Raw genomic sequence first — 23,636 nt, 5'->3', positions numbered from 1 at the left:
TCGATGTTTGTATGGTATCTACATTCTGTAAAGCTCAAAACTTCATCGGAACAGCAAAATTCACAATTCTCTTCTGTTTTCAACCACTGGCACATTCGTTCATTTATTTTGACTCAGATAAAAACAACGGCTGAACTCTGTAGACTAGTGTGTATGTTCAGTATAGCGTGTTAATTATGCATTACTTATAGATTCAATATAACGTTCACATTTCAGCATTTGAATCCTCAGAAAACTCAATTACGAGCAAACCATATTCTTTCGCATTCAAGATTTCTTAATGAATAATACGTGAAGAATATAGTGGCTGAATATCCTTAAAAACTGAGCATATTGACAATGTGAATATTCAATACTTTGGATTGTATCACTTTTATTGTAGGGAATTAATGATTTCAAGCAGAGAAAATATAACAGAGAATCCAACATGCAAGATGGAAGACACATGATGTTTAGAGTTTTGGCCTATTAAAATATTTTGTTAAATATGTATCCGCTTTTACTTCTCCTGTATCTGTTTTGTAAGAATTTGAGTTTTCGCCTCGCTCCATTCATTTTCCGTACTTTTATGCTGATATGAGATTGAAACCACATAACATGACTCACCCCTGAGAGAAAAGTTCTTAAAAAATCTCAAATATGTATTCTTTTAAGTTTATTTTGTACCTAAATATTAGAAATATGTATAAGCTTTTCATTTCTTCTAGAAATTTGAAAGTGTGAATACTCTCCTTGACATTTCTGAGAGATGTAAAAAAGTCCCATCCAGGCCTCCTACTATTGAAAACAGTGTGCACACTATGTACACGACGTTGTTGTTCTCCCTTTTGTTGAATGCTGCATTACTCGTTACACCACACGCCCCTGGCCAATTATGCATATGTTAGCACGCAACAACAATCGCCATCTTGAAAAATATTTGGCCAGAAAAACTGGGTGTGGTTACTTGATTCCATCAACCAAATTTTCGAGGTTTTCTGAGTGGTAAGTTACTATCTTTTGATATGGTTGCATGTTATCTGAGACCTGGTGTCTTGATTTCTCAAATTCCGAAAAATCAACGTTTGGAGCCTATCCTATGATAAGTCAGCGGCTAATTCGAAAAAAATGTCGCTTTTGGCCATTGTGTACTTTATAAGTACAGCTTTAAGGCTCAACTATTTTGATTAACAGACAAATACTTATAACTTCCAACGAGTCAATAAGAAACATCTTTGTGGCTTAATTTCTCGGGAATACGTTAAATAAATTACAGTATTGAACCTGATAGTTCTTTTCGCATTTATTATGTGACGTTCACTATGGTATGTTTTGTGAACGTTAGGCTACTGATACAGGCCTAAGCTTTACTGTTGCTAGACCCAGGTCACAAGAATCGTGTCGTTGAATGCTGAATCAGTAATGGCAATAGTTTCTCTTATGGCCTAAATATTTACCCATTCTTGGCGATACACGTTAAGGAGAAGTTGGATTTGTTTGATTATATAACTATTCGTGCTGAATGCATAAAGACACATCTGTCATTACTATAAATACTAAGTCTAAGTAGCCTAAAGTGATTGGAATGACCAAACTTATGCCTAAGGCTCTTAGGCTTAGGTATCAACCAAACCATTTCCTAAGAATATTGGGTCAAAGTCATTAGTGAGTTGTTTAGACGATGTCACATTAAATGTAGCATATTGTTCAATATCTTTAAGCGAATATAAATGATATAAGTTATGTTTATTTTGTGTGATATCAGTTTTTTTGGAACAGTTATAGTTCTCAGTCTTTTTCAATTTGATCAGTCCCAAGATTTCAAGCAGTGTAGAACCTCATTGTTGCTTGTCTTACTTGCCTCCTATTTCATTGTATAAGCAGGTGAAGTTGTTTCTCTCACATGATCAGTGATCAAAATCTGATTGTGATCACAGTTTGTCCTTTGTGGGATGTTTCAATCTACAAGTTACCATTTAAGTTGGTTCTGACAATGTGACATGATTGTATTAGGTAAACAACAACCTATAGTTAGCAGCATTCATGATTAAATGATTCATTCTCTTTCATCTTAATGGAAATTCATCACTATTCACACTACTTTAACCTATGAAAAAGTAATAATAAAAAAAAGACAAACTATGTTTTGTATGACCTAGCATTCATTCTTATTCTTACAGCCCAAATTGGGCTTGACGGGATGTATGAAGGCAAGAACATCCACCATTCAGAAGACAAAAAGTTACTGTGCTCCTTCAGTGCGAAGTTGTGCAAGCAACGACGTATCAATGGCTTTGGGTTCTGCATCAGACATGTTCTGGAAGACAAGTCTGCACCATTTAGACAGTGCTCATTTGTGGCTAAATACAACCATCAGCAATGCACAAATGCTATACCAATTGCAGAACAGAGAAAGTAAGTTGTATGGATTGGTATTTTAAGGAATGTCCTTCACTATTCTGCTAAACTGTATCACACTTTAACTCGTTTGTTATTATTACTTAAACTACTCATACATTGTAAACAAGGTTTGATACCATTTAGTACATTAATTACACCAACTTTTATAGTTCAAGTACAATATTTAGTAATGTGGATGTAATCCTTGCATGGTTGAAAGGTAGTGACATATTCACTTGAAAGGTATTAACTTAGGTTTAGCTTTTGCAGTGGTTTTACATTTTGAAAATTAAATTTCATGCAAAACATTGTTTTGTCTCCACTATTATCTATGTGTAAGAAAAGGTCCCGTTGGTTCATTGATTCAAGGATTGATCTAAAACTGATTTATTTCTTCACTTCTATGTGTTGATACTTGTAAGCCATGGTACAGTATATTGTCATAGTGACATTCTTGCACTCTTTGAGATGATGTGGGAAATTGGGAATGTCAACTCAATGTAATTGAACATTTAAATTTGATTTGACATCCATTATCTGTCCAATAATCCCAAATTACAGGTCAGTACTAAGCCATGTAAAACAGCACTACTCTGAGTATTGTAGAGGGCTGCTTTTAGAGCTGTGATGGTGCCAGTCTTTTCTTTCCCATTGTTACCACTGTGTTACTTATCTATTCAACAGGTATTGCAACAGTCACATGCAGGTCCTGGGGCTGGTACCCAAGAGGATAAAGAAAAGGAAGCGTAATGCAGATCAAGATCGATTGTTAAATGATCCCGGTTGTGAAGTCCCTACAGACCCGTCCAAAAATAAGTCCAGACATAAGAAAAAGAAGAAGAAAAAGAGGAAAAGGGAAAAGCACAAATCTAGAAACAAGGAAGAGACATCTTCCGGTAAAGGGAAGCATTCTGACAAGGAATCAGTGGTTGATTTATCTCATTTAAGTGCATTTTTACCTAATGGCTCCAACACCTTGCCTGTAGATATCCTTAAGAACCTTAATAAGTTTGGTAGTATTCTCCCCAGTGATAAGAGTGTGACCAAATTAAAGAGTACCACTAAAAATTCCAGAGTGAACCAACGTAAAGATACAGATGTACGGACTAAAGTGCAGAAACTTTCAAGCAAAGATAACAGTACTTCGGAGAGGACTTCCCACGAGAAGACTGCTCAGCCAGGACACGGTGAGGGCCAGGAGTCAGATCACTTGTCAGAACTGAGAGCTTTTTCTCAACTCTCATCTCAAGAATTATTAGTAAGAGAGAAGCCCTGCCGGACAAGGACATTGTTTCACGAGAAAATAAATACTTGCAGTGTTGACAGTTTAAGGCAGCTCCTCCAGGAGAGGGAAGAACAAAGGCAGGACCTTTATCCTTTCAGTGAGTACTGTTTGAAGAATTTTTTTAAATGAATATTTCAGGCAAGAGTTAAAGAGAGGGAGGGGAGGGGGGGGGGGTTGTGGGACACTCTGGGTGGAGGTGTTGGTGGGTATCTTGTTGAAAGTGAATTCCTAGACTTTCCAGACAAACTTAAGGAAGGCCAGGAATGTGAGGGGCAATTGAAAGACCATATTTCAAGTTATTTACAAATAGAACATACATATATAATAGAAGATTATGAATAGAAAGAGTAGTACACTGACACATCCAACCACTAACAGGTAATGTTGTTAATACAGTGCTATAGATCTTTCACTGGATTTTTGTAGATCTATGCTAGTATATATCAAGATTCTTAAATCTCTCTGGTGCAATTATGTAGCGACTATGAAATTCAATGATGTAATTATGCTTGCGATGAGCTTCATTCAAAAGTTACTCCCAAGAGTAAGATGCAGCAAGTTTTCCACTTATGTGTGTATGTTCATGATGATAACCACATTATAAAAATGAATAGTTAGTGAATATGCCCTTAGAAGTTAACATTGCTTCATAGCTATAGACAATAGAAACAAGAAATATCAGACAGAAAATAGCAAAAGATAGTGACAAAGTTATCTGGTATCACAAGCAACATTCTGCACAATATGGGCAACTTAATCCACAAATAATAAGATCCATCTAGCTTTTGTACACAAAACTTGAGTTTTTAAACCTCACAAAAGCCATACAAAGTATAAATGATACCAATGGCTAGACATTGTTGGGTTTAAGTAGGGATGTTTTAAGTGAGTTTGGAAAACCCAAGAATGAGATTCTCTTTGAAGCAAGTTTGTTGCCGCCAAGGATCGTTTTTGTTTCACGTCTGGGCCCACAGTAGTACCCTATATAAGAAGCTGCAGTTACTACACAATGCCCCAAGTAGTCTGCTGATGTTATAGTAGGGCCTAGACCCAAATGGCATGATGATACAGTATTGCTAGTTGTTAAAGCTCAGGTCCAATTTTGCTGATTTCAAACGTTGTAAATGGAGTAACAGTTCACATGAAATTGAACTTGCAGAATTTTGAACTTGTCTTTACGTGTTGTTAGGGTTAGCTTGTTATGCACTGAAACATTTCATGGTTGGTAATGCAGTACTGCATGTGTACAGCCATTCTTACTTTTCTTGTGGGATAAGCCTGTGATCTTGGAGGTGTAAATCTAGTCGTCAAAGCTTTGTCTCTTTGTCAGCTATTGTTCGTACTTTGTAGTATGACAGGACACACTCATGATAGATGAGAAAAAAACAAATAACATTAGCATTGAAACTTCAAAACCTTCCAATCACAAGTTGGAAATTGAAAAGATTATCCATTCCTTAAATTTTGATCTTGAAGCGTGAGGACTTAGTAAACTTGTTGTATATCCTTACTTAACACATCCCTGGCTTAAGCTATGGGACGATTGTTTTAAAGGAAGTTTATAGTGAAAAATGGGATCCACTCCTTGCGGTCATATCATATTTTGCCTTTGTATCGCCCTAAGCCTTGCCCTGTGATGAATTTTAGTTTCTGTGATAGAGTGCTTGAAATGTTGGCCCGTCCTGCCAGAGAACTTGAATCTAACACTGACTTACGTCGAGACGCGACGTCAGTGCGGCACATTGATCAGACTCTATCAGATCTCACTCTAAGCTTGGCCTTGATACGCTCATAGGAATGTGTACAGACTTCACGTATGGCTGTGAATACAAAAGATCTCACAGCTTGTCCTTGATACTGTAGTTGATACAATACACAGGAATGTGTACAGACAATGCGTATGGCTGTGATTCAAGAAAATGTCTCATATAACAGATATCTGAACAACATATTATGAAGAAGAACTAGTTCAGGAATTCTAGAATGTTTTAACTCTCCGAAAGATTGCTAACTTGCAACTTCACCAGGAAATTTGCATCTAAATCCCTATTTTACTCTCAGAAATTTTTAACTTTCCTTACTACAGTGAAGTAGTGAAGGTTGCTTATGGTAGCGTCCCTGTAGCCCCGAAACGAAGTGCCCCGATGACTTCACAGTCACCCATCGTTCTCCAAATATATTAGAGTTGGCGCGAAGTTCAAAAATTCACTTCTCCTGAATCATGGGATGGAAAATCCCCATCCTAGGACTGTGGCGATGAAAATGTTATGGATTTTTTTTTTCATATTCCCAATAGACTGCCACTAAAAAATTGCCATATGGTTATGGTGAGACTTTGTTTACACCTTGTTTGCTGATATAAGACTGCATCTTAGGCATTGAGTTAACTAATTTGATCAGTTTTTGCTAATATATTAATTTTTTGTTTCGTCAGAATCACAGTAAGCTTCGCCATCAATTACAACCTGAACATTTTACTCATCAATAAAGAAAGACTTTTCTTCCTTACATAAACAAATTCTATTAACAAACTGACTTTCATCATGTAAAATGACAAGCACAAGACAAGAGTAACCACTCTCAGTTTTCTTGGAAACATTTAAGAAGTTTTCATCAAATATGGTCAATTACTATTTAGTATATTGGTTGGTATCCTTTATCCAGAAATCTTTGAGAGTTGCTCATTTACTATCATTTGGAGGGCCAACAGTGTCATAGTCACGTCTTTTCATTACTTATACATGTATGCCATCTGGGTCCTGGCTCATTCATTTTGATTTTGCTATTATTGGCACTGTTGTGGTACAGTAGAGAGTGACTGTAGTTGTACAGTATGCATTATGATATATACAAACTTACAATTGCTACTATAGTTACAAGGACAAAATGAAATGAATAATGAGTCAATTATCATGGAAAAAATTGGACACCTACCATTAGCGAAACAAATGCTGGCAGCTCATATAACTTGGATCTTGAGTGGCATGCTTTAAAATGATTCATCTACATTTCTCTATGAAAATATTTTAAAAAATCTGAAAATTCCAGTCACTTCATTGCCTGTTTCCTTCTTCAGAGCTTTAAGCATTGATTTTAGTCAACGTTCAACAGGACTTGAATTCAATCACTCAAGTCCCATAACAATGCAGTAAATTTTGCTTGAAGTTTCATTTGTTATAAGGGAGGGAAAATGTGATTGTATGTGTAACATTACATAAAGGGCAACAAGCTTTCTTAACATATTCTTTAATTACTCACTTGTTCATGAAAGTCATACCGTCATATATGGCTAAAAAATATATAGCAGAGTAGCTAATAGATCAATTGTACTCATATTTTGAATAATATTCAATATTATGAGTAATATTAAGTGAAATTGAATTTATTTGCCACCATAAACAAAAGCAGTATATTGCATAAATTTTATATCCCCAAAGGACTACTGCAGAACAGCGGCATTATGCAAACAATCTGTACTGTTTGTTAAAAGCTTTCCATCATATCACTTGATATTGTCCTGAATGGCTAGTAGTATTGATAGTTACCTCATATTGATTGGCAATTTTTAACAAATGTTAAAAAACAATTTATAAGAATATGAGAACAGTAAACAAAGTTTGGTTATATACGTTTTGATAGGCTGTTTGTTTCCTAGTACCGAGGCTGTCTTGAGAGGTTGTATAGCGACTCGGGAGGGAGCTGGTGTAGATTGCCAAACTTGTGTAAGTGTAGACAATGGTCACTCAGTCCTGTCACTGTATGTGTATGTTACAATAACATCAAGTTTTTGAGAATCTGGAAGAAAAAAACATGGATGCTCGTTGCCAAGATGACCGTCATAACAGAGTAACAAAATTATTTGCAGTACTCCAGCCTCTCCTCCCCCCCCCCCCATCCTCCCACTCTCAAACATTGGTTAGGAAGTTCCTGTGCCATGTACAAATGCATTCACTTTTCACTTTACAGGTCTTTCTTTACTGAATTGCTTGCCAAATTAATGTGCCAAATCTGTTCAGCTTTATTACAAATAGTATAGATCTCTGTTGAATTTTACTTTTTAAGTACAATTATATTTCAGCCCTTAACTTTATGAAATGCTGCTTTATTTTGAAAATGTTGTCAATTATAAACAGAAATGAACTTTAACCTGCAATTTACAAAGAAGATGAAACTTCCTGGATTGATGTTTTCAGAAACGGAGTTTATGATAAAAAAAATCCAATATGTCCCTTTCTGAAGAGGAAGTTGGCATGGATAATGAAGAAATAATTAGAACAAGGGCAAATAATAGATTATGAGCCAGGAAAAGACCAAACATTAAACTTTGAATAAAATCCATGTGAGTGACTGAGTGATTTCGAGATGGATAGGGAAGTGTTGGGTAGGAGAACTTAACGGCATTTGCAAACAGAATGCCAATTGGTATTGTGTACACGTGAAGATTATATTCACTTTCTCTTCCTTTCAAATCTACCAGTGCTCAAAAGTGATTTTAAAGGGATAAGGATGAAGGTTCAAATACTGTTTCTATGTAGTAAGAGAAAGAGACATACTCTACATGTAACAAAGTGCAAGAAATGTGGAAATACTGTATAGTGATACAAATTTAATATTACTCCTCACATGACCTGTCGCCATACAACCATGTTTGCATTTCGAGCCATCCTCTCGACATACAGTATACTGTGTTATAATGTGTTATATCCCAATTGCTATCTGGTCTACTGTCTTCAGTCAGCACTTTTTCCTTCCTAATCGGCAAAGGCCAAAGGAATCAGTGTGATGGTGATGGTATGTGTGTATATATATATGGGTGTTTGTATGTGTATGTGAGCCGTGGCCTGTTGACACCAAAGTCATGAAAACTGATGGTTTAACTTCATACTTGGTATGTGGCTTCACAATAGTAAGTACTGTAGGTCAAAGTAAAACTTTGAAAGTCTCGTAGAGAGGATAACTTCAAAAGATAATTTTGGAAGAAACAAACTATGCTTTCTGTGTAGGTCAACATAAGTCCAAATCTGAGAACTTTGTAAACATGAAAATTGCAGAAGTAAAACTTTGGTATGCTACTATGCTTTAGTGTATATTGGTAACTTATTGAGCACAAGAATCCTTTTCTTTCCAATATGGAGGTTGTAGGTCAAGAGAGGTCAAGGTCTGAACTTTACAAACATGATAACTCCAATAAATACTGTAAAACTTGATTAAATTTCATATCTTGTATTATGTATGTCTGCAGTTTATTGTACAAAGAGTCAAAGACAATATTGTTTACAGTGTGTAAATATCATTTGAGGTATGTGGATCCCTCTTATTAAGGATAAGAACGTTGTGCACACAGTTTACACTCATAAAATGCAGCAAGGAATCACGAACCCTGTTGGATGTGTGGTTTCACACTTCAGCAGAGAAATTTGCATCATTCAATCACAACATGTATGAATATTTTTAGCCTTCCCGAAGCCACTTTTAAAGCATTATAGGTCAAGATGTGACATTTTGAACATATGTAGAAGATTGGATTGAAGAAATGGGATGCTAAAGTACTGTACTTTGGGAATTATTATCACCCTTTTTCTACCTGTAGGGGGATTAATTTATTGTGGACACAGTGTAAAGTTTGTATTCTCATTGTTGTGTTCATCATGTGTGTATCCTTAGCTTGCTGGGTTCATTAAGTGCGCCATCAATGTGGCTTTAAAACAAAGCGAAAGTGTTAACAACAGTCACTTTCACTGTTAACCACATTCATGAATCATGATTGAAAAATTATGGACCCTGTTATTAATTAATAATAAGTATGCACATGGCCACCAAGTAAGAAAAATGTTGGGAGGCTAGCTGATCAAATAGCTGCACAAAATATACAATTATCTAAATTTAACAGAAGCAAAACAGATTGAACAATTAGCAGATTAATCAAGTTGAAACTAATTTAAATTGTCAACTTCACAATTTGAGTATGTACAGTACAGTATACAAGTGCTGCTCATAGGAGCTTCAAAACTCATCATGTTTTGTGGTTTGTGTTGGTGTTATATGGTGTATTGTGTACTAGCAGAACTGTTTGGTCAAAACAGATTGAACAATTAGCAGAGTAATCAAGTTGAAACTAATTTAAATTGTCAACTTCACAATTTGAGTATGTACAGTATCTACTATCAGGGTTAACAAATGCTGCACATAGGAGCTTCAAAACTCATCATGTTTTGTGGTTTGTGTTGGTTATATATGGTGTATTGTGTACTAGCAGAACTGTTTGGTAAGCACAGTGTCTAGCATTGAGTTCAGTTCTATAGTGTTACAGTTAATACAGGTTGTGTTTATACAAAATGTGTTGACTGTATTACCTTGATTCTAAATGCCTAACTATAATATAAGAATTATACTACCTTCAAAATATTTTTGAGCAACCATAAAAAGTAAAAAATAGCATGCGGTAATTAGGCGTCCCGGATGTAAACTAGAAAAAAACTGTGTTTTTTTTCAAGGGGTAAATTGATATACTTTGTTATACCTCAGTGGTTGTTTGTGTTTACCAAGTATTTTTTTTTTGGCAACTTCAATATCTTTGTTCTCTCAGGACTGCTAATCCACAGCATCTGAGTTGTGATTGTTGCAATCCAATTATAATTTCAATTTGTGAACTGCGTATTGAACACGCTCTCAGGAAATTAGGAATGCACTGTCTTGTAGCGCATGTCCTTGACCAGGAATGCTGTACCGTGGGTAAACAGTCCTTATAGTGGCGAGTTAAAAAGGCTGAGTGAAGTATTGTGGCAACTTTCTGCAGAACAAACTAATTGTTTGCATTTTTCATTTGACTTTTAGAGTTTTATACCTTCCCTCTGCATGACAGTCAGTCAGTCTTTCTTTCTTAGTATACATTGCAGGTTTACCTGTTTTTAGTGTGCTTTTAGTAGGTTTCAGTGTTACAATGTTTTCAGTGATTATTAATGTTGGTAAGAAGATCCACACTATTACTGGATTATGTATCAGAATAGATGATTGGTATGATAAAACCTGCTTCTAAAGTACCAGTCTGTAGTATATCGGTTTGCCGTTAAGATTTTCATATAGTAGTGCAGCAAATATTTACTCCCTCCTTTACTTTATTAGACCTTCATTGTAGTTCCCGCCCCTATCAAACAAACTCTCACCCCTACCCCATCATCCTCCTTGCCCCTTCCTCCTTGGCCATTCTCCAGATAACTTTAGCTAAGTGTATGTACAGTACCAACAGAATTCAAGTGGATGAAAATAAAACTGGAATTGTAGATGTTGTAAGCCTTCAGATTGTTATGTACAGTAGACTATGAAAGGGAGAGGAAGTGGGAGTTGACGCGGAAAAGGGGTCACAGTGGAGGAACATTGATCAAATGTTTGCAATTCTTTGAGGCTACAGTAGGTAGATTTGAGTGCCTGTCTTGAATGGGGACAAGTACAGTATACACCCCCAACCAAATACTTAGTTTTTCATTTTGTACCATTCCTGCAAATTCTGATCTGCTTTTAAATCAAATTCATCTGATACTCAGATAAATAGTATTACTGTTCTTCAGCCAGATTTTTGTGTTGAATTTTGGTACAAGACTCAACTGACAGATAGCGGGTCTTCAAATATTATAAATTTAAATTACTTCTGACAAAAGTCACATTAGGCACAAGGAACTTATGACATTTAAGTGACATTTATGAGGTTTACAAACTGTATATACTGAATGCGTCTTTGAAACAGCAAATGTTATCTTGTCAGGTAAACATATTGTCATATTGAGAAACTTTCCTTAATGAACTCTTCATTGCATGTAACGCAATATTTAGTCAATTCTTTAAGGTTTAACTAAAATAGCAGTTGGGAATTGTTTCGTGGATTCTTCGTCTCAAATTTATCGTATCATTACCGCACACCATGTACATCTTGACATACTATAGTTACAAACTTTTCCTTGGGAATGAAGGCTGTTTGCAAGGTTCAAACCAAGTTGAAGTGAGGTGGGTAAACTGTACAGTAGTAAGAAAAGTGATGTTGATGTGCATTCAGAGTCACCTCTAAAGCCCTTGCTATGAAACACATACGTTCTAGTGGTGTCTCAACATTTATTGAACTAATAAAAGCTAACTTCAGTTTCTTGGCAAATGGAAGGACTTTAGGTTGTGTGATGTCTGTGATAAGCAGGCTGCCATGGTTCTTACTGTACTTAAAGGAGATAAATCCTACCATCATGATCATCTTACATGTTTGTGTTGAACGTGCGTCCTCTGAAAGACTAAGAGAATCTTGTTCCATCAGGGAGTTACTGTATCCTTATATCACATTTGATGCTGTCACTTTGTCAATGTTTGACATTATTATTGTGCCAATAGGAAGTGATACCTTGTAATCTCCCATATACTTTATCCATGGATCTAAAAACGTAAACTGGTGATGAACTGGAAACTGCAAAGCAGCTTAGTGCTGAAGACTCAAGTACTCACTGTAGTACAGTATACAAAGGAACATTCAAAACACCAAACGGGGTAAACTTTTCGGGTGGAGTTATTATTCTTAAAAAGGGTCTTCGTCACATTGGTCAATGATAATGATCGGGTTTTCTTTGTTCTTAAATTTGTTCTTCCTTCTGTTTTACTGTATACGAAGGAACGTTCAAACACCAAACGTAGTTAACTTTTTGTTACCTGTTTTGGTGGAGTTATACTTAATAAGGATCTTCTTCACATAGATTAATGATAATGGTTGGGTTGTCCTTGTTCTTTATTTGTTCTACCTTCTCTGTTTTTGCAGGCTTAGAGTATTCAGACATTGATGACAGTGACTCAGAAGGTGATCCTCTATGGAGGCATCGATACCAATGGAGCTCTCATGCTAGCAAGAGGTAAGTTGCAGTTTTAAACACACCCCGTGTCTTTGGTACTGGAGAGGGTACAGACTCATACTCATATAGTAGTATATACTCGTATAGTTCATACTCACATATTTGTGGATTTTGATCACTTAGACGTGGGAGTTGATGACTTTGAAGACTAGGGATTTGCCAAAATTGCCCTTTTGTGTGTATTTCTTCTTACTTTTGTTTCTTGCAGTATGTGTTAATGCTTAACAGATTTGTGGATTTTGATCACTTCTGTAGAACGTAGCAGTTGATGGAGTTGAAGACTAGGGATTGCCAAGATTTAAGATGTATTTCCTTGAAGGGGATCGTGGGACTGTCCTATATCCGTGTTTCCTTATTGTTTATGTGTAGTTGTTGTTTATTCTGTGTTATGTTATCACTTTCTCCACTATCATCAATAAGAAAAGCAAATATGGGTGTTACTAGTTTAGTTTGCGGTAGAAATATGGCCACACCTAACACAGAGGGATGAAAAAATATTTTTCTTGTGACCTAGTTTCTGTACTAACCTTGCTTCCTTATGTAGGTGATAATGCAAGATTGTAATGGATTTTGTTTTTTTCTAAGAATTCATGCCAGATATGTTTATTACTCCATTCTGTTGTAGGAAAACCTTTGTCAGTGGTGCTTCCGAGCGGCCGCAAGGAATCTGCTCGTCTCTTCGTCAAAATTGCCAGAAATTAAAGTTTTTACATAGTTGTGACAGGTACGAACAGAAATCCAGAAAAGAATTGAGCAGGAGGATTATTCAGTCTGCCAGGGCGCATCCTTTTGGTACAACGGTATCACTTTTACGAAGCCAGAACAGACCACTAGAAAGGTACGGAATCTTGTCCACACTAAAGGAATCAGTGGAGTACACTCAGTGGGTGGAACAGCTTGTTTTATTTCTGTCGAGAAAATTAAAAGGGTTTCTCCTTTTCTGTAAAAATTATTATTATTAGCATTGGAATACCAGTTTTAATGCAGGCTTGTTTTGTGGAAGAAAAATAACCCTGGGCATTGGAGAAAGATGAGGGTGTTTTTTTGGGGGGGGGGGGGGTAGGGTGCCAGGGTAAGCCATGTGATGTTAGTGGTAACATCACTGTGTGTCTTCTACCACCATGACATGGTTGCTGTATTGGTTAATAGATACAGATACTGGCTGATAACACCCATTGTCACAACTTGAGAAAATTCTATATAGTGTTCGTTCATACAGCACATCTGTTGGGAAGCAAATATGGTTCTGTGATTTTAAGTACAAAATGCGACCAGCTGCTTTAAATTAAATGATCTGCTTTTACAATCCATCCACCCCCCCCCCCCATTCTTTTTACTGTCCAGTGATTTTTCTGTTTCCTTGGTTTATGACAATGTAGGAAACTGCAAGTACAGATGGGATAGTAGTTAGGTCAATCAAAAAATAATTTGACAACACAAGTGGATAGTTTCCACTCAGAATATGTATTATGTGTCTGTTGTCTACAACAGCATGAATGTGTCATAAATTGGATTTATATATATATTCAGTGTGTTTCCTTGATGGGATCTGCCCATCCAACAGTTGCATCACATGTGTTTTTAGAAGCATTTCAATAGCAAGCTGCTGTTATTGCGGTGCTCACTAATTGAGCACTCTGAGGACTAGTGGGTTCACTTCAGCAGTGTCATTGTCCTACAATAGCTTCATGGGGTGGATGGGCTGATCTCAGGTTAACAACCTGATATGAGATATATATGTAGAAAGGAAGTTGGTCATTTATTCTGACAGTTATCGAAAGAGATTCTAAAAGTATGTAACAGGTTGTTTCATATCCAGGCAAATAGGTATCCGCCTTATCCACACAGAGTACTTCATACATCAACCTGTCGCTGAGAAAAAACAAATAGTTAGCATTTCAAACTGTGCACATGCAGCAGTTTGTACTCCGAAAGACTAAAATTTTTGTTATCATTTAGAAAGGGTGTTTCATTCTGAAATGAAACTAAAACTAAAACTACAAAAAAAAAAGAGCTTTATTACTGTAATGTGTTTCATTTTGACTTCACTCTCTGAAGCCCTGGAAATACACTTACACAGTCTACTTTACTATTAATGCACCATGTGACATGGATATCTGCATTGACCCTACCTGTGTCCAGTAACAAGTTTGACCCTCCCTCATGTTATCAGCAGTTTTGATTTCATGTTTTCTTTGCATATTTTGTTCCTTTCCACCAGACCAACATTGCCAAACAGGACTGAGCGGATTTGCTGCAGCAAAGAGAATGGGGAGGACTGCCAGGAAGAGGTTGTCCCTTATGCTAGACATTGCTTTCGCCGTATCCTTTGATTTTCAAATATGAGTCTTCATTTGTCCAGTAGGTCTTGAACCACACCACAAAGTTTTGTATTATTATGATTTTAATGATGATGGTGATGATGGTGGTGCTGATGATGGTGGTGATGATGATGGTAGTTGGTGGTAGTGGTGATGATGATGTATTTACTTCGTTCCTCGCTTACCTGTCTCCTTACAACAACCTCAGCACCCGTTCTACCGTGCCTATAATGATGGTGTGTTTCAAATAGGTGCTTTACACAAGTATACAACCTACAAACATGAATGCATAAGCACATAGAGTAGCAAAACACGATGAAATTAAAAGGGGAAAAAAGACAGTAATGCTACAATTGCAAGGGGGCATTGAGGGAGGGGGGGGCGGGAAATACCTGTTCAAATGATACAAAAAAAATTCAAACACAACAGTAAAACAAGATGTCCACAGCATTGGCTTTTGTAATAAACAAAGAATATACATACTGTGAGATTAAATTTTCAAAACAACTGAACTGTAGCAGAATGAGACCTAACACTAAACTGCTTAAAGAACTCACCATTCATGAAATTTAAGACTAAACCTTTTATAAATGAACTGTAAGTAATTAAGAACATGTGGAGCTCGCTCTGTGAAACAGTTGTACATAGTCATGCATAATTCAGCACATAAGTTCCAAGTCGTTAGGTTTCAAAGGCAAAATAGTGATTGCTTTGTAAATAATTGTTTGGATTCACAATACCATTTATTCACTTAAGTGTAGTAAGTTATATATATCCTTTTGTTGATGTGAAGGGTTGTAATGGTGTAATGTAAAAGAATTTCATGGTTCCTTAGCCGTCTCTAATGAGACTTGTGGCTAATGTTGTTGCCGCCTGTGTTGCATTTTTTGCTATCAACTAACAGTAATAAACTTCATTTTATGCTGATATTGCCAACAAAAAGGCTTTTAATGAAAATGTCTCAAAGGAAATATCAGTAAGTGCTCACTTCATAAGCAGTGTAAACCCCATGAGCTGTCTGGAAGTTTTTTTTTAAGAAGAGTTAGAAGTAAGAAAAAGAACAAACATGAGGGGGGAAAATGCTATTAGAAGAAACAGCATGAATCAATGAATTATGTGAACACAGCTGCTAAATGCAGACACAGATATGTCAAGTTTTAAATAAAACTGAATTAAAGAGATTGCACGCTGGTTATGGGAAGTAGGAGTTGGGATTTGACTCAATGTCAATAATTAATGTATGCACAGTACACAATGACGTATTGGTGGAGAAAGTTAAGAATTCATGAAAGTTCAAACCAGACTTCAGAGGATGTTATGATGTTGCTAATTTCTGTATGGTCAGAGAAAATTAGGAAGAAGGAGGTTTATGCCAGAAAGAGAAGGACAACAATGGTTTAAGTAAAATTAAATCCTACAAATAGTCCAGAAATTTGTCACAACACCAGAAATAATGAATCAAACTTGTGAAATCCTGCCTTAAGTTACAAATCCATGATTTTTAGTTGTGCATCATGTGGTTCATTCATATTTAATTGTCGATAAGTTTTCCTTAACGGTAACGTCGCTCTCCTCTCAGATATTCTTGAGGATGAGAATCAGATGCTGTTCTATCAATGTGCTGCAGAGTTTCCTGGAGGACTGAGGTGCATCGAACCTTGCTTTGATGTCATCAATGAACAGCCGCTTTGCATCGAACATGCCAAGACAATGGTGAGTGATGTCTGGATGTAAAAGATTTACAACTGTTGAAATATGTTGAAGATTGGAATTTTTATCTGTACTATTATTACTGCTATGTACATATGGTGTGGAACAAGTTACTTATGCAGAACCCTGTATCATGCTTAAAAAAATTAGTTCTGTTTTATTTTAATGGGCAAAGATGAATATTCACGAAAACTTTATTCATTAATTTTATTAATTTCTGTTTGATGTAATTCCCAATTAATCATAGTATTGTAGAGGCAGTTAAATTTTCCTTTGGTTAGTTAAGAGGTGTTAACAGTATTGTCTACAATCTTATCAACCTTGGATCTCAAGACTTTATGTACCGCTGGAGCCAGAGCAATTAAGTCGTCAAATATACAGCAGCAAGTGCTTTGATTTTGGTGAATATTTTATGCCATTCAAACCTTTAAAGGAAAAGCAAAAAAGAAAACAAACCAATGCAGTTTATTGAAAATAACTTTTGAGGTCCCAATTAAACTAGTCATGAAACTGTCATTTGTCATATGTGACTAATTCTACCCAGAAATGGCGTCTAGCGGAAAGAATGGAATTATGAATTATGAAGTACTGGCTAAAGTTATTAAAATGTATGCTGAAAAAGAAATGTATCTAGAAGGATGTATAATTATTTTGATCAACTTCAATCTTATTTTGAGTAACACAAAGTAGGTCTGGTACAGGCGCCTAAAGTATTGTTTGAAGTAAAAGCATATATATTTCATACATCCTCGTCTTTTACAGAGGGTAGAGCCTAAGTTGAAGAAGCCGAAAAAGAAGACGAAACCGTTTGCATTAACGAAGCCGTTTAGAAAGAGGAGAAACCAACAGAAGAAGAACGTTAGGCCGCAGAAACCCATTCCTCCTGCGGGTAAGTTAATTTTCTGTATTGGGTAGGTTTACAGCTGTGATCATGTCCCTTCACTCTGTTATGGAAATTTGCCCATGGCTAGTTTGTGCTAATTACTGGTTATATGGACTAGGTGGAAGAACTTGAACCTGTTTCTCACAATATGGTTGCCAATTTTAGGAAAAGCTAGAGGACACTTAGGAAATAAGCTGGGAGACAGAGAGAGGGATAGCAAAATCTCCCCAAGTTGTAATTTTGTCTTCTCCCTAGGAACTCAGATCTGCAGATTCTATTACAGCTGATGTAGATCATTTGTAATGGAACAGTAGGGCTTTATTCATTGACACTGTGACCGACGGTGATAACCACTTATTTTAATAAGTTTCCAGTTCCCTTTTGAAACGTTGCATTTCACATGTTGCATAAATTTTATGAACTTTTTCATTAATTTGCTTGAAATATATGAAAGATTTAGCAAGACAGCACCAAGTGACACTCTTGGTCAGTTCCCTTGCATTGATCTTCAAGTTTTTAAATTTTTTATATTTTTTTTTATCCTTTACACATATTTGCTTCAGATTGTTTTTTTTTTTAAATGGTGATTCTCTTGTGTTGTATATATTTACCTCCCCACCTACACGATTTTTGCTCCTTCATTTCAGAACCCCTCAAATGTTTGCCGAGTCTGCCCTCCTTCAGCACCAAATTCACCGCCTCTCAGAATAGCCCGTCTCCCACAAAGTTGGATTCAACGGGAGATATCGCCGAGAATGAGATGAGTTACATCCTCGAAAGGAATCTGGGTATTTCTTTGAACGATGCTGATCTGAACATGGTAGCAGAGGAAGAGTCTCTTAACTCTGACGCAGAGGAGGAAGATTTGTCCAAAATTTTACCAAAGTTTACAGATCTTAATGAATTCTTTGGAGGTACTTTGCTTTTGTACATTTACCAAACGTTAACCAAGGAATAGTAGAATTGTGACCGGGTGGGGTTAACTTTTTTTAAGGACTCTACTAGTTAGCATTTTTACCAAAAAAGGGGGCCATCTGAGAAGCAAATTTTTGCAAACATTTACTTAGTCAAGAAAGATAGTGTTTTGATGACATAAACTTGAGTAGTTGAGCAATGTAAGATTCTTGAAGCATCTATAACTTTGACCATGGCGACATGGCACCCCACCACAAACAGAGTATCGGTGCCCTCTCTTAGTTGAACTTTGTGCATTTGAGAAGGGAAACATCATTGTAACTTAATGCAAGATTTGGCGGACATTTCCGATCCTAATCTCGTGACATCGACTAAGATAAGTGAGTCATCATATTTAATGCTTTTCTTTCTTCACACCTCCAGGCAAAAATGGTGACAGCCTTTATTCAAAGGAGGAAGCGGATGTGCTGGAAAAGCTGTTTCAAGTTTCTGAGGAGATCAAGTTGGATATGGATGATGCAGAGGAGGATGAAGATAGAACTCATGAGGAAGATACCGGTATGGAGGATGTGGTAGGAGATGACCTCCCCAGTGACCTCCAATCAGCTGCAAATAAACTCATGGAGGACATGAGAGAGGCGGACTCACAGCCCAACGGTGACATGATCCTGCCACCAAATACAGTGCCTTCAACCATCAGCAGTACACCATCTGTTCAACAGCCAGTCGCTAATCAAGCTATTCTGAACGCTCTGGCAGGTCCAACTGCTTGCCCTCCAAACTCTTTCTCTCCCAGCAGTATTCCCCAGGGCCAGGAGCAGAGTAATTCGCAGGCATTAAATAATGCGTTCATGGCCAACGGTATGTTCTCTATGAACCCTGCAAGTGCAATGTTACACATGGCAGCCATGTCGCAGCAGATAGGACTCAATCAGGGGCTGCCGAACACTCACGGACAATTGCAGAGAGTGCAGACCCCGGCGATGTCCCCGCAGACCCCTCACCTTGTGAACAGTCTGACCCAACATTCCCCCCAGCCTCACGTGGCAACACAAGGGGACAATAATCTCATACAAGCAGTGGTCAGCCAGCCTACGGTGTTACCTAGCTTTAGACAGACATGGAATTCTGGGCCGATGGCACAGAACTTACTCAGCCGTTCTTCAAACGGATTGATCCCACATTCCGCGTCGTTAGATGTATCAGGAGCAAACCAGATTCACTTCCAGCAAATAGCAAACTCTGCAAATTACCTGCTACAGCAGCAGCAACAAAGACATCAATTTGCAGCTGGTCTGTCCTCTGTGGTGGACCCATCTCTGATGAAAGCGGTGGCCAATCTAGCCAACCTCAACGGTACTTCGATGTCCCAGCCGCACGTCACATCTCCGAGCCAGTTCACACCTCTGCAGCAGGCACTACTGGGGGTACCTAGGCTCGGCGGTCCTCCAACAATGCCGTTGCCGACCTCTTCGCCGATCATGTCGGTCAATAATGGCAGTAACGTGCACAACGTCCCACCTCCCAAGACATGACGAAGAAACGGGGGTCCTCGTGGGTTATGATGACATGAAGAAGATACACCAAGCCACGCCAGTGAGGGGTTGATGCAGGCTCTGAATACGGTATTGCGTTACCCATGGATAATATGGGACGACGTTCGCCCAGTGGTCTGTACGGAGGAAACTTGTGAAAACTGAAGATGTTCATCCAACAAAGCCGAGCAAGTACTGATAAATATCTATCGAATGAAGTGAAGAAACCGGGTCAACTTTGGCAGAGTGTTTTAGAGTATTCGTCAAGGAAGCAAGATGGATTAAATATGTTACGATTCAGAAACGTAAAGAAAAAAAAAATGGTGAATGCCATACATATATATTATTTCATCTACGTTGGAGAAATAGAAAATTTTCGATCACAGTAACATGTAACCGTTCTCAAAGTAGATGCAGTAGCCATGTAATAGGTTAAATAGAATCTTGGTACACTGGTCCATGTTTCTCATATATTTACGTGCATCAATATTAAACAGGTACACATTGTCTAAATCTCTACCCACCAGCCGTCAGATTGATTTCGTCATACAGAAGCAAGCCAAAAATTTAATCTAAAGCCAGTTTTTAATGTTGAGTTTGGTTCATTTCTGTGATGCTCTTAGATGCTAAAATGCCATCACAATACAGTTTGCTAGCTTGACTAGTCAAGTTCCATTGCAAATGGCAAAGAGATGTTTGGGGAAATTTTAATGAAACTTTCCTATTTGCATATCTGCATAACATTAGCACAGGTATGAAGAAAACATCTGGTTGATAAACGACTATACTCGCTAATTAGTGCTCGTTTGGTAAATATATACGACAAAATGCTAATCCAGAATTGCATCTTAGTGGATGAAATCTTATTTTGGATAATACACCGTTGGTTTTGAAAAATTATCTCAAACTGACATCCAGAGTATGAAAACCTGCTAAAAGTTGGAGTCGTTTGAAATGGATTGATACTTTTCTGTTACTACCAAATGCACTCACAAATTTGGGAGTTAAGACTGAAAAGAACTGCCCAGCAAAATACCTATATTACTGAGTGAAAAGCAAAATGTTGACCTATCTGGTCAGATGGCGATGCCCATCAGTGGGTGTTTTTTGTCAATAATACTTCATTTTAAAACAGTTTCTCATATCCTCAAAGAAATGGGCTTATGACAGTTTATGACATTCTTTCCTTTTCATTCTATTTGCTCCCCGGGATACTTTTGCTCTTATAATCTTCGAAATTGTTTTCTTTTGTTACTTTCACACAGATTATACAACATTTTATTTTGTACCAGTGATTTGTGTTTTTTGTTCTGTATTTTTTTACATCTTTTTTTTTGTGTGGAAAAATTTCAGATATTTTTGTATACCTTTCTGTATCAAGTCCACAGTGAAACCTAAGAAATCAAATTCTGACAAACAGGCAAGGTTCAGCACTTGTCAGTGATGGATCCTTGGAGTGCTGGAGTAAAATGTCCCATTGATTGTAGTATAAGGCTGTAATGTTGACCCTTGACCTTCTGTACAGGCTCACAGCAACCTCCTAATTCTGACAAAACATGTCCCTAAAATTTCTCATTTTAATTTCCCTTGTTTTCTGTTGTTGTTGTAGACTTGTAAGGAATAGTGTATGAACACTGAAATAGATTTAGAAGCCATTCCAAGACTAAATGAAACCAAAATTTGGTCTAAAAATGTTTGTGTTTAGGGATTTGTAGTTTTATTTTTTTCTGGTGAGTTGTAAATGTTAATTCTAAGATCCGGTAAACCATATTGAGAAGAGAGTAGAACTGACCTTGTCTAGAAAGAATTGTGACAGCATTAAGCTTGGAACAAAGAGATTAAAGGGAACACCTAGAAAGAGGGCTCATATTTGGCCGAGGGGAACCTTTACAGGCAGAGATCTACTGTCACTCAAAGTTCTTCGAAGATTTTTGAACAATCTTGTGTTTGTAGCACCTGCATGAACTAAATCCTTGTGGTGAAAGAGAGCATCATTGTCACACAATGTTTTATGATAATTGGCTTTTGTTTGGCTCAATTTTCACTTTTCTCTCTCATGTTTAGCATGTGATTTCTCAAAGACTGCGGATGCACGTGTCGGTGTTGCTCTGTTTTCAGAATACAATTCGTCGTCGGCTACACTAGAACCTAGTTGCCATTGCAACACTGCTTCTGTAATTAAATACACTGGAAGAGAAAGTGTATTTCCAGTTTGCTAGCTTCATGTCGGAACAGACGTGTAAAACATTGATAAAGCCAGTTTCTCTTTCACAAGACATAGAGATACTCACAATTGTCAGATTGCTGATAAAAACCACTGGATTTGGAATTTTTGAAAGTCATCAGTTGCATTGCACCTGTTTCCTTCTGTATTTATTGTTCGAGTATTTGCACATATATATATATATAACTCTGTCGTCTGTATCGTCTTCATGTGATTCGGGTAATTACTCATTGATTTTGCACTATTTAGCATGATGAAAGTGTCGTATATTGTATCTCTTTCAACAAAGCACCTGGTAAAATGTGTGGAAAAGATGTTCTCTCATGTAATGTGTATCTGGCAGGGAAGAGACATTTTTTACTGATGGGGGTATACAACAATATGCTTGAAAGCCAATATGTTGAGGTTGTTACATTACCTTGAACTGTTTAAAATGCTAGTGTAAAGTTGGTTTGGATAATATCTGACGATGCTATTGGATACTTGTCGATCATATTAACTCGACTAGACAAAGTATCTTTCAGATACCGAAGTAAAAGTGCAAACATTTTCTGATGTTTTGCAACTTTGCTTCTTCTGTGGAAAAGTATCTGCGGGAAGCAATTTTGAGCTTGGCATCAAAATCATCAAATACTCCCTCACTGATCTTCATGCGGTTAAAAATTCCGAAGGTGTCCGGTGCGATCCAAGTTGCAGCTCTATGTAGAGTGTCTGGCTGACTGTAGGTTTGCAATAAGTGTTGACCAAATATTATAGGTGCTTTAAAATATAGTATGCTCCTCTTTTAAATTTGTCTCTGGTTGTTTTAGGCTCCACTTTAAAGTTTTTTGTCTTTTTTTTTTCAAATAGAAAATATTTCTATTTGTGTTGCCTATTAAAATATCATAATTTAGTTTCTCCTAATAGTAGTGTGTTTAAAAATGTTTGTGGAAATGTTTTCCAATACCATTATCCCACTACAGCCTAAGTAACGCTACTAAAACAGACAGTTTCTGGGTGATATTTGTCAAACTCTAACAGAATTCTCAGTTACTCTCTGAGTAGCTGTCTCTGAGCTTAAAAAAGTGACAAGATTTGTCATATTTTCATTAATCTCATTTGGATCAATAGCCCATACATTTGGTAAAAAATGCTGCAAACCAATACTGCTGCTTTCTTCTTCTCTGTGACATGATTGTCATTTTTTTTCTTTTTCGTGGGTGCAGGGGGAGGGGGGGTGGGGTAGTATTTATGAAAGTATGTTTTCTCTGTTTTCTTACAGGGATATAGATGAATGATAATAATTTGAAAGTACCATCTTGATTAGATTACCTTGAGAATATGGATTTTTGATATCAAACTGTAAAATTAAAAACATGTAAAAACACAACATCAAATTAGTGGACGTTGGGTTGTATCTGTGTATAATTTTATATTCCAGAAGGTCATGTCTAAACTAGTAGTAGTAGTAGTGTAATATTATCTTGACTATATAATGAGAAAGAGAACAAACAAACGAAAGACTT

The 23,636-nt window shown here is 36.9% G+C and overlaps 1 protein-coding gene across 2 annotated transcripts; it reads left to right on the top strand.

Annotated features, from left to right (window-relative positions):
* Positions 1–686: 686 nt before the first annotated feature.
* Positions 687–23,636, top strand: LOC139966331 (INO80 complex subunit D-like). Of its 2 annotated transcripts, none has more exons than XM_071969217.1 (10): positions 687–984; positions 2,160–2,394; positions 3,064–3,761; positions 12,453–12,543; positions 13,169–13,381; positions 14,765–14,865; positions 16,444–16,577; positions 17,337–17,463; positions 18,105–18,371; positions 18,796–23,636. In XM_071969217.1, exons 2-10 carry the CDS (start codon positions 2,180–2,182, stop codon positions 19,905–19,907), a joined length of 2,958 nt encoding a protein of 985 aa, XP_071825318.1. In that variant the 5' UTR covers positions 687–984; positions 2,160–2,179; the 3' UTR covers positions 19,908–23,636. The 2 variants fall into 2 exon arrangements, with proteins under 2 accessions (XP_071825318.1, XP_071825319.1); XM_071969218.1 differs by lacking the exon at positions 687–984 and adding an exon at positions 1,016–1,304.

Source organism: Apostichopus japonicus, chromosome 4, assembly GCF_037975245.1.
Source record: "Apostichopus japonicus isolate 1M-3 chromosome 4, ASM3797524v1, whole genome shotgun sequence".
In the NCBI taxonomy this organism is placed as follows: domain Eukaryota; kingdom Metazoa; phylum Echinodermata; class Holothuroidea; order Aspidochirotida; family Stichopodidae; genus Apostichopus; species Apostichopus japonicus.
This window is presented reverse-complemented; position numbering and strand designations above follow the sequence as displayed.

Coding starts and splice junctions, on each gene's coding strand:
- LOC139966331 (XM_071969217.1), top strand. CDS start 2,180: ATGTATGAAGGCAAGAACATCCACCATTCAGAAGACAAAAAGTTACTG. Junction 3,762..12,452: donor GCAGGACCTTTATCCTTTCA/GTGAGTACTGTT, acceptor CTGTTTTTGCAG/GCTTAGAGTATTCAGACATT. Junction 14,866..16,443: donor TGCTAGACATTGCTTTCGCC/GTATCCTTTGAT, acceptor CTCTCCTCTCAG/ATATTCTTGAGGATGAGAAT.